This window comes from Hemicordylus capensis, chromosome 7, assembly GCF_027244095.1.
Source record: "Hemicordylus capensis ecotype Gifberg chromosome 7, rHemCap1.1.pri, whole genome shotgun sequence".
In the NCBI taxonomy this organism is placed as follows: Eukaryota; Metazoa; Chordata; class Lepidosauria; order Squamata; family Cordylidae; genus Hemicordylus; species Hemicordylus capensis.
In genome coordinates, this window is record NC_069663.1 from 2,480,332 (window position 1) to 2,491,468 (window position 11,137).

General features: G+C 49.2%; 1 protein-coding gene across 1 annotated transcript; it reads right to left on the minus strand.

Moving 5' to 3' along the window:
* Positions 1 to 7,008: 7,008 nt before the first annotated feature.
* Positions 7,009 to 10,893, minus strand: LOC128332504 (uncharacterized). The gene is made up of 8 exons (XM_053266826.1): positions 10,760 to 10,893; positions 10,245 to 10,418; positions 9,918 to 10,067; positions 9,574 to 9,693; positions 9,364 to 9,472; positions 8,984 to 9,046; positions 8,525 to 8,716; positions 7,009 to 8,230 (listed from the first exon to the last, which is right to left on the minus strand). Exons 1-7 carry the CDS (start codon positions 10,850 to 10,852, stop codon positions 8,532 to 8,534), a joined length of 894 nt encoding a protein of 297 aa, XP_053122801.1. The 5' UTR covers positions 10,853 to 10,893; the 3' UTR covers positions 7,009 to 8,230; positions 8,525 to 8,531.
* Positions 10,894 to 11,137: the final 244 nt, after the last annotated feature.

Here is an 11,137-nt window from a genome sequence, read left to right on the forward strand (position 1 = left end):
TCCGCCAGAATTGCACTGTTTCTTCTTTATTTGGCGTTTCTACGTTTCTTGCAGTTTCTCCTTCTATGCTTTGGTAGAAACGTCTCTGATTCGACTGGAATTGGAGATTCTGCCTGTGTTGTGTAATTCTGGCTTCATATCTGATAATCTTCTTTGATACTGCTGTTATTTGCTGCTTTATTATTTCCAGGACTTCTCTAATTTTCCTTGAATCTAGGTGGTATTTTTGGATCAGATACTGTTTGGTGTTTTCATTCTTCATCTTCTTGTCTGGCATATCTTTCAATTTACTAGCATCTGATCTAAGCCTGGAGATTGTATTTTCTAATCAAATCTTCCATTTAGGTGATGTACTGCTTTCTTTTTTTACAGGTCCACTGATCTTCTATCCGAGCTCTTGTGTTGTTATTGTTGCTGCACTTTACATGAGTTGCTTTGTTTCTTTCAAATTATTGGTTGTTATTTCTGCAAGTGCAGCATTGACATCTTTTAATGCCTGAGCAAGTTGTTTTTTGGCAACTGTTTTTAGAGCGGGAAGTCGAACCCTGGTGGTTCTTTGCTTCATGTGCTCAGTTATTTTTTGCTTTAGTTCTTCTTGCTTTCCTGTTAAACGGCATTTGGGTTTTTGAGGTGAAGGCAAAGGGGAGGTTGCCTGGTTTTAATTTTAAAACAGTTCAGCAACGGTGATATCCTCTATTTCCAACACCTCCTCCATCTGCGCCTGAGCAACTGCTTCAGTTGGTGGTAATTCTTCTTCCATATCTTGAGCCTGTGTTGCTCTTTGCAGTTCTTCCAGCTCAACTCCTGTGAATACTTTATTTCTTATTCTGAATCTTCTCTGGTCTGCTAGCCTTTGTTCTGTTATTTCTGTATCTGGATGCTTCTCTTTCCAAATTTGGTACATTCTTTTTAAATAACCTCTTCTAGTTGGACTAGACTTGTAATAGCAGATCATTATTTCCTTCTTGGCATTTTTTGTATATATTTTTTTTCGGTTAAGCGACGTTTCTTCCAGTAGCTTTGCTGTCTCCAGCCCTGGTTGCTCAACTGAAGATCCTGAGTCCTGTAGCCCACTTGCCACCAGATGTCCAGGGACTATAGCACCTGGCGCGTTCCTTGTTGACCCGGGCGATGACCAATCCGGTATAGATTTATTAAAGTTACGTCTCACCATATTGTTGATGGGAGAGGCACTCTTTGTCTGGATCCTCTGGTGAGACCTGTCTTGTAATAATAATAATAATAATTATTTTTAATAATTAATAATGATGATGATGATGATGATGATGATGATGATGATTAACATTTATATCCTGCTCTTCCTCCAAGGAGCCCAAAGCAGTTTACTACATACTTAAGTTTCTCTTCACAACAACCCTGTGAAGTAGGTTAGGCTGAGGGAGAAGCGACTGGCCCAGAGTCACCCAGCTAGTATCATGGCTGAATGGGGATTTGAACTCAAGTCTCCCCGGTCCTAGTCCAGCACTCTAACCACTACACCACGCTGGCTCTTCCGATAGCCTTTGAAGTACCCCTAGGGGTACTTGTACCCCCTGTTGGGAACCCCAATCTATCTCAATATTGTCTGTTCTGTCTGGCAGTGGCACTCCAGAGTTTCAGGCAAGAGTTTTCCCCAGCTCTCCCTGTAGATGCCAGGGATTGAACCTGGGACCTTCAGCATCTTTAAGCAGATACTCTACCACTGAAATACAGCCCCATCCCTAACACAGTCCAAGGGACAATAAAATGCTCCTTTAGGGAATAATGTTTGAAAACTGCATGCAGAAGGTTCCATATTCCCTCCCTGGCAGCATCTCCAAGACAGGACAAGATTTTTTTTTATTTTTAGGACAAGATTTTAGGACAAAATTTTTTATTTTATTTTTTAGGACAAGATTTTTTTATTGAACCAACAAACTACGAAAGCATATGAAACCCTTTCCTGTAACCTTGGAAAAGCTGCTGCCAGTCTGTGTAGACAATACTGAGCTAGATGGACCAAGGGCCTGACTCAGTATAGAGCAGCTTCTGATGTTCCTAAGTTCCTATATTCACAGTGAAGTCCTAAGTGTTTTGAAACGGAGGGGGGAAATATTTAAAACTGAACACCTGGACATTTTTGATGGAACTATGAGTCTGGATTTGCTTAAAATGGCAAGAGGGTGGTGGACATTAGGAAGGCAGGAAGGCAGTCTAAATAAATATCATAGGATTTGTCTTACACATAGTCTTACACAATGCTTGCTTGTGGTAAAACTTGTTTTTGTTTTTAAAAAAGCATGTGGTTTCTGCATAGAATAAATGTGTGGTTTTTTTCCTGGGGAAGAGCATGAGCAATACCCTGCTAACTAGGCAAAGAGGCACCTTTTAACGTGGTGATTCTCTTTATTTAGCAGGGGGAGAGTAACTGGCCCTATCCATCCCAAGCACAGCATCCCTCCAGTGACTTTTGCTGGTGTCTATCTTATGTTTCTTTTTAGATTGTTAGCCCTTCGGGGACAGGGATCCATCTTATTTAGTTATTTATTATTCCTCTGTGTAAACCACCCTGAGCCATTTTTGAAAGGGTAGTATAAAAATCAAATGAATTAATGAAATCTTACTTGCAATCTGAATAGGGGGAGGCGGTCCACAATTCTGAAAATGATGCTAATGCACCAAACTGGCCACGTGGGAAGCTTCGGGGCAGAGAGCGTCCAAGGCAGGAGCGTTCTTAAATTCTTCTTAAATTTGGATTCCCACAAGTTGTTTGAGAAGGAGAGCTGGTCTTGCGGTACTAAGCATCATCATCATCATCATCATCATCATCATCATCATCATCATCATCTATTCAACTAGCACTTTGCAGAGTTGTAATAAAGGCCTTGGGAAAGACATTTAGATGCCATGAAGTGTCTATACCTACAGAGATTAGAATAGTTTGGACAATTGTTTTCCCCGTGACACTCTGTGGATGCAAAAGCTGGATTTTTAAGAAGCAAGATAGAAAAAGTATTGACACTTTTGAACTTTGGTGCTAGAGAAGACTTTTGAGGATACCATGGACAGCCAGGAAAATAAACAAATGGATCACAGAACAAACCAATCCAGAATTTTCACTCAAGGCACAAATGACCAGGCTCAAACTATCATACTTTGGACACATTATGCGAAAACCCAGCTCCCTTGAGAAGTCCATAATGCTGGGGAAAGCTGAAGGCAAGAGAAGAAAATGGCCAGCAGCAAGGTGGATGGACCTGATCACGACAGCAATGGATGCACCACTGAGAGACCTTAAAGGCCAAGTTGAAGACAGATCATCCTGGAGAGAATCTATATATGTGGTCGCTAAGAGTCGACACAGACTTGACAGCACTTAATCAATCAATCAATCAATCAATCAATCAATCAATCAGGGAGAGAGAGGGGGATATGTCTCCATCATCTCTCTAGGAGGAAACAAAGAAGATTGACTCACCACAGGAGGTACCTGAGGAGTCAAAGCAGGGTTCATAGAATAGAGGCAAGCAGGGACAGGTGAGGAGACCCTGACTAGCTCCCTCTGATCCCAATGCCCCTAGTTGCCATTAGGTTAGTTGGTGCAAAAGTTCGATGCACTGGAACTCCATCTCCAACACGTATAGACAATAGTGAGCTAAGCAGACCAATGGTCCGGCTTGGTATAAGACAGCTTCCTAAGTTCCTATGTACAACTCCCATAGAATCACAGGATCATAGAATGTCAGAGTTGGAAGGTACCTTAGAGTTCTTCAGTCCCCTACTCCGTGCAGGAAACTGCTACAGCAGCTCGGACAGATGCCTGTCCAGCCTCTGTTTGAAAACCTCCAGCAAAGGAAAGCCTACCACTGCATGAGGGAGACTGCTTCGCTGTCCAACAGCTCTTACAATTAAGAAATTCTTCCTAATGCCTAGCCTAAATCTGCTTCCTTGCCATTTCAACCCATGGATTCTAGTAGCCCAGCCCTAAGGAGCAACAGAGAACCAGTCTGTTCCTTCTTCTATAAGGCCATGGTGGCCAGGGATGTTGTAGTTCAGTATCATCTGGAGACCCAAATATGAGGACCCCTGACCTTCGAATGATGAGTTAGTGTTCTAGCATACAGTCGAGATGTGCAACGAAACCAGACCACACCCTTGTGCAGCAACTATAATGTGCCAAGGGAAGGCAGGTAGTTTGCGTAAGAGAAAACACACTCAGAATTTATCATTTCTACAGTCCTTTTTAGTGCTTCACAATGGATATCACATTGCTCCTCTTCCGTTTCTGTTGTGAAATGTCATGATGCATCTCTTGAACTCCTCCCTCCTCCTTCCATGATCTTCTGGGTATTTGAAGACCATCTTTCCAGGCCTTCACAACTCTGGTCCTGCCCCCAGTAGAAACATAGGAAGTTGCCTTATACCAAGTCTGACCCTGGGTCCGCCTGGCTCAGAGCTTTCTGGCACAATATTGTCTATTCTGACTGGAAGCAGCTCTCCAAGGTCACAGGCAGCTTTTCTCTGTTGCCCCCGAGGACTGGATTAGAAATTGGATTAAAAATTCCATGGGGTGAAATTGCAAGGAAGCAGATTTAGGAGACGACAGGGATCAAACCTGGGACCTTCTGCGAGCAAAGCAGATGCAATTCCAGCTCCGTGATTTCCAGCTCTCTGCTCTAAACTGATCGGGGTGCGGGTGGGGGCCAGTTCTCTCCTGCGTCTGCTTCCCTCTTCACTGTTCTAGCTATGTTTCTCAGGAAGACGGTTCCCAGAAGCAATTTAACCCAGGCTGCTCGTCTGCAGCGCAGGCATCCCTATGGATCACGGTGCTGCTGGCCCGCCTAACCCCACTTTGAAGCCTGGCCTTTAGACAAAGTTTAGGGTGCGAGCGTGCCCTTTACCCCGGCACTGGGATCAGATGGGTGCTCAGGCTGCTTGTTGCCTGAGTGCACACAGAGATGGGTGCCTAGAGCGCCCGTCTCAGAGGAGAGGAGAGCTGGTCTTGTGGTAGCAAGCGTGTCTTCCCCCTTAGCTGAGCAGTGTCTGCCTTGGTTTCATTTGAATGGGAGATTAGACGTGTGAGCACTATAAGAGATTCCCCATCAGGGGATGGAGCCGCTCTGGGAAGAGCATCTATGTTCCAGGTTCCCTCCCTGGCAGCATCTCCAAGATAGGACTGAGAGAGATTCCTGCCTGCAACCTTGGAGAAGCTGCTGCCAGTCTGTGTAGGCAATACTGAGCTAGATGGACCAATGGTCTGACTGGCAGCTTCATATGTTCCTTTCACCCAATGCACCACGCTCGACACACTATGCATTGTGGGATATCCAAAGGTTGGGATGTGTCATCCCAGCCTCCAAAGATCCACACTGCTGGGAGCAGTGAGGATCATGTGAGCGCATGGTAGTATACCTGAAGAAAAGCAGAAGAATCATCTGGGGGGGAAATTAGTTGGACTCTGCCTACCCCACTGCCCGCCCTCCGCATCCCAGGACTATCATGTGAATAGCCTCAGGGTCTTACTCCTAGTCAGCTCTAATTCCAGCTTTAGCGCCAACTTTAAACTCTTCCTGCAGCTTTCACTAACTTTCTGCTGCAGGCGAGCCTCCTTTTATTCTCTTCCCCCCCTCCAATTTTCCGAAACTAACCGATTTAAAATTGACTGCATGTTATGCTTTAAAAGAAAATTATTACAAAATGATGTATAGATGGTATCTGACACCCAAAAAATTGGCATTAATGTATAAAAATGTATCAAACAAATGTTGGAAGTGTGGACAGTCTGAAGGCACTTTTTTTCCTATGTGGTGGAGCTGTGGGAAGGCTAAAGCATATTGGGAGATGATATATAATGAGTTAAAGAAAATATTTAAAATGACATTTCCTAAGAGGCCAGAATCCTTCCTGCTGGGAATAATAGAAGGTGCAATTTCTACAAGTAATTCAACGCTTTTTATGTACCCTTCGGCGGCGGCTAGAATGATATAGGCGCAGAAATGGAAGAGTAATGAAGTGCCTTCAAAAGAAGATTGGCTGATAAAATTTTTGGAATATGCGGAGATGGCAAAACTTACAACACTAATAAGAGACCAAAATTTGGAATGCTTCAAAGAAGATTGGAAACCATTCTTGTTGTATCTAAAGAACTATTTTCCTACTATGGACTTTACAGCAGGGTTCGAAATTTAGTAAAAAACCCTGCAGGTTGGATAGATTAGCAGTGTTTGTAAGGATTTAAATTTATGTTTTGAACTATTATTATAGCAAGGGTGAACTTTATAGCTGATGATTCACGAAGAGATGCGTGAGGGAAGTCCACTTTTGTCTATTCGTAATCAATGACATATTAATATTGTTAAAAATAATAAAAATTGAATTTGGGGAAAAAACCAAACCAACCAATCAAAATTAATGCGAGCTCCCTCCATTAAAAAAAAAACACCAAACCAATCCAATCCAACCCTCTCCTCCCTCCAAAAACCAAACAGCAGGACTCTTTCCCCAACCAGACCAAACTGTCAAAGGGGAGCTGTGAACTCTTGATCCCTGCCAGCTTCTTATTACAGAGCACAGGAAGGAAGCAAATACGCATTCAAAACAGAAATGTGAAGAGCACAAGAGGAGGTCAAGGCCTTGTTCCTGCACAAATGGCATTTCATACTTGGCAGGACTTTTTAATCACTGGAATGGAATCACATGTCATATTTGACTGTATTGGAGGCAGTCAGTGATGGTTTGTAAGCTTGCCAGGCCTTGCCAAGGCTGTGCTTTCCGGGCACTCGATTGGAAGGTGCAGCTTGCTCCCAGGATCCTGTGCTCAGCAAACCTCATTGGCGGCAAACCTCAAGTGGGCTCCTCTGGAGTGATCCAAGCCAATTGTCTGAGTGAGTGCTTCCAAGCAAGAGGCATTTGCATGGACCTGTAGCAGTGTAGCAGCGTCTCCCTCAGCCAAGAGGTGAGCTTGGGAGTCTGTGGGCACAAACGCTCCAAGGGAGACGAGAAGAAAAGAGGAACTCAGACACGACGGTATGTTTTGAACAAAAGGGGCAACTTTATTAATATACTTAAATAGGTTACAAGTCGTCACTTAACTTTCTAACTAAAGGAAACAAAACAGGACAGAATGGAGTAGGCAAAAAAACTTTCCATCTTGGCCAATCTGTTGGAAAGCCAAAAATTCCTACTCGGCCCCCAACAGGGCGACCAGCAAAGCCCATTCTGTCCCTGGGATGGAGGGAGGGAAGGGAGGAAGCCCAGGGTCACACAGAAGAAGGGAATGGCAGGGCAAACAAAATTGGGGGGAGTCCCAGCCAGCCCCCAACCCCACCCCACCCCCGCTCCTTGCAGGCACGTTCACTTGGTCTCCTCTTCTGGGGCGGATCGACTCCTCCAGCCTCCCAGCAGCAGCACATGCCTGCAAGAAGCACAAAGCAGCGTCAGTGGGGTTGCCCTGCTCCTCCTCCCTTTCCACTCCGGCAACCCAGCAAGCGGGGATCGGGCAGTGGGGTGGGGGTTGATGGGGGGGCAAGCCAGAGAATTCGGGCTCCCCACTGTGCAGCCACAGCATGGAGCAGGAGGGAGAGGAGGATTCTCTGGCCTGCCACCGGGCAGCTCCAGGGGGCGCTACTGGGGCTGCAGGGGGACCCCAGAGTCTCCCAGGCTCCTCTGCTGCTGCACCGGTTTGGGAGGAAGGAGGAGGAAGCGGAGGGGGGAGTGAGGCGTGGCTGCGGGAGTGGAGGGGGGGAGGAGCACACCCTCGGCAGGGGAGGGGGCGGATGCCTGGATGGGGCTTCCCCTGCCAGGGGAAGCCAGGCCGCTGGGGAAGGGGAGAAAGGTGGAAGGAGGAGGGGGCGCTCCTTAGCCAGCTGGTGGGAATGGAGGGAGGCGGTGACCTTGCCCTCCTGCTGGGGCCACACAGCCTCCCCGGACCCAAGGGAAGCCCAAGAATGGTTCCAAAGGGCCACTTGGGGGCAGGGTGGTCCTGTAGCCTTCTCCCACAGCCTGCCAGCAGAAGCAAGGGGAGGGGCTTCTGCACCCCAGAGGCGGGGCTTCCTTGTGCCAGGGGAGTGGAGCCTGCTCCCCCCTCACTCCTCAGACAGAACTGCACTTCCCTGCTGGATGTCTTCTTGTGGACAGATCTTGTGTCCACGCGGTTGGAGGAGGTCTTCTGGGAGGCCCCTGCGCTGCACGGTCTTTCCTGAACCTCCCTTCAGCTGCTGAGCTTCAAGGGGAGAGCACGGGGCTGTTGTTCCTAGAAAGAGAGGAGGACATTGGTTCAGAGATGGGGGGTCTTCTCACACTCTCCCCCATGACACCACCAAGCACCAGGGACTCCTGGCAGAATATCCGTGTCCTCATTTCCCAGAGGGAAAAGAGAGATTTCCTCTTTCCCTTTGGCTACTGGTACAACCAGCCACAAGGGCCGAAGCTGGCATTCCAACACGAGGGAGGGTTGCCCAGATTCCTGCCCACCCTTCCTGCAGCCCCAGCCCCCTCCCTAACCATCGGGGCCCCTTCAAGTGAAGCCCTGCCTTGGTCTACTCACCAGTCGGTCAGGTGGAGAGATCACCGTACTCTGGCGGGTGTCTCTTCTTCTTACAGCCCGCCCACAAGCGCCGAACGGCAGCCCGCAGCCCGTGCCGGGAGTGGAGGGAAAAGGCCTTCTTCACGATCTTCTCTGTCTTGCAGGCAACTCTCCCGACCTCGGGGTCATGGTCGCCAAGCAAGCTCTCCAGCGCTGGAGGGATGAAGGAGAAGGTTCAGAAATGGCATGAAGAGATCACCCCACCCTTGGCCAAGCCCCACCATTTCCACACCAAGAGGGCGCAAGTCCTGACTCTTTCTCCCCTGCACTCTGGGAAAGCCTACTGCTGAGCATCCCTGAGGATGCAAGCGGGACGTTCCATTTGAGGGGACAGGTGGCCCATTCCAGCTCTGTGGTCCCTAAATCTAGGCCTCTCCCCTCACAGAAACTTCCCCTTCCCACCCAGAAACCGGCACTTACCAGCATGGAAGGTCTCTATGTTCCCTTCAGTGAGGATGCTGCCCTTTTTGTGGACCAGGTGACCTAAAAAACAAGGGTGGAAAGAAATGGGACCACAGTTCAGGACACTGTGCATGGAAACCCGATCATTCAGGAGAGGAAGTCCTCCCCTCTCTGCTCCGTCTGGGACTGACAATTTGAGACATTCCTCCAGGGACTCTTATGTCACCTTGGGAGGAAATTAAGCCAAGAGACCTCGCTAACGCTCACTGGGCCAATCCTCCTGGGGAGGGAACAGCTCCTGCCCCTCCACACCCTTCTGGCAGTGCCTTCCAAGAGAATGAACCTTTGCCCACCAAGACGACCCACTAAGGGAGACCCAAAAGTCTTGTTTCGCTTACCGATCAGCAGGGCAGCCGTTCTCCTCACTGAAGGCTGCTCGCTGCGGAAGAAGCCCAGGATCTTGGTGGCCTCCATCTCCACAGCGTCCTCTGTTCCGAGCTGCCGAATCTGGGATCAAGAGCAAAGACAAATCCTGAGTGAGCAAAGCATCGCCCAAAGGTCCTTGAGCCATTTGAGCCGAGGGATGGACAGGGAGGGGCTGCCCTTACCAGACGCTTGGCGATCTTGTGGAGCAGCTCCTGCAGGCTGTAAGAGTCCCGCGCCAGCAACTTGCCCTCCAGGTGCCATAGGAGGGCTTCCGCCAGGAGGCTCAGATTGTCCTTCTCAGCCTGCCAAAAGAAAGACCGGAATGGGAGTGAAAAATCCTCCCAAGGGATTCCAAGAAACCTCTTAGGGGGCTTCAAGGAGTAGGGCCTGGATAGGCCAAACCACAGCGGGACAGCTCGTGAATTCACCATCCCGTGAGGCTAACTCTGGGGCCTGCCACTGGGTGGCTGGACTTGGGGAAGCCTAAACACCTTCGTAGGGGTGGCAGGAAGAAGTGGGCTCTCACCTGTGCTACCTCCAGGTCCTCATCCTCCACATGCATCAGCACCGCGATGAGGGTCGTGATGTTCTCCTCTGTACCCTCATGATGGTGGTGGCGGTGCTGCAGGAGATCCAGGTGGGTCCTCATGGCTGCCCTTCGGATCTTAGCCTCCTCCTACAAAGAAGAACAGGGCTTGTTATTAGGGAGGAATTCCTCACCTCCATCACCATGCAGAAGAGCTTGCATGGGTCTCTAGGGGGTTTCTGGTTTCCCTTCTCCAACCCGTTCGGAACCTGAAGGTTGGCCGGCCCTCATAGAGCCGGGGCGGAGGGCTGGCATGTAAGTACTCACGTGGTGGAAGAGAGGGCGGCACAGGGCAGCCAGGACAGCATTCACCGTGGCCTGGTGTTCTGATGGACAGTGCCTCAGCCGCTCCATGAAGGCCAGGACCCCCAAAGTGGCTTCCAGACTGGAGGTCCTGAGCCCTCCCAGGATCCCGGCACTAAAATCCTGGGGTTTCTTCGCCTAGGGAGGGAAAAGGTGGATCCTTGAGAACACATGCTAGTCTACCCCCTGCTAAATGGACCACATAGCTGTCCATGTTTGATGCCGCTTGGCTTCCATCCAAGAGGGGTGAGAAGGCGGTATTGGAGCACGTGGGGAATCAGGGCTCCCACTGAGAGATGCATTCCCTTAAGGATTTCTCCTTCATCCTGTGGCAAGGGTTCCACAGGCTGAATCCTCCCAACTGGAAAAATCTTCCTGTCACACCTGGGGATGCCTAGGAGCACCAGCCTCAGGAAGGGCTCCCCAAAGAGAGGAGTCTCCATGTCTAGGGATGCTCCATGCCCAGGGATGTCACTCACCGCCTTTAGCTTTCCATAAATGTGGAGAAGACCCCTTTCGCTCAGGTAGCGGATGTTCTGGCTGGGGTGGACTAGCCACGCTACCAGGAGCATCCAGGTCTTCTCTAAGGCAGCAAAGTCTTGGTCTTTCAGGAGCAGCTAAAAGAGGGAAAGGAGCAGAAGACCCATCAGCCCCTGGGGCCAAACCCTCCTCTCAGGGAAGCCCACCTGAGGAAAATGCTTCTCACCTCCACAAAGAAGGCCACCTCTGCGAGGGAATGCTCTTCTGGATCTTTATCGAGGCTGAAGAGGGAAGCCAGGTATGCCTTCAGCCTGGCCACTGTGGAGGATGGTGTCTGGAGGAGAGCCCTGCAACACACAAAGGCCCCTGCTGAGTCC

What these genes read in the sequence shown, in the direction of transcription:
- LOC128332504 (XM_053266826.1), bottom strand. Translation starts at nt 10,852, where the DNA reads ATGCTCCTGGTAGCGTGGCTAGTCCACCCCAGCCAGAACATCCGCTAC. An exon ending in TTTATGGAAAGCTAAAGGCG is followed by an intron (nt 10,419 to 10,759) that starts GTGAGTGACATC and finishes TTCCCTCCCTAG; the next exon opens with GCGAAGAAACCCCAGGATTT. An exon ending in AGGACCTGGAGGTAGCACAG is followed by an intron (nt 9,694 to 9,917) that starts GTGAGAGCCCAC and finishes TTCTTTTGGCAG; the next exon opens with GCTGAGAAGGACAATCTGAG.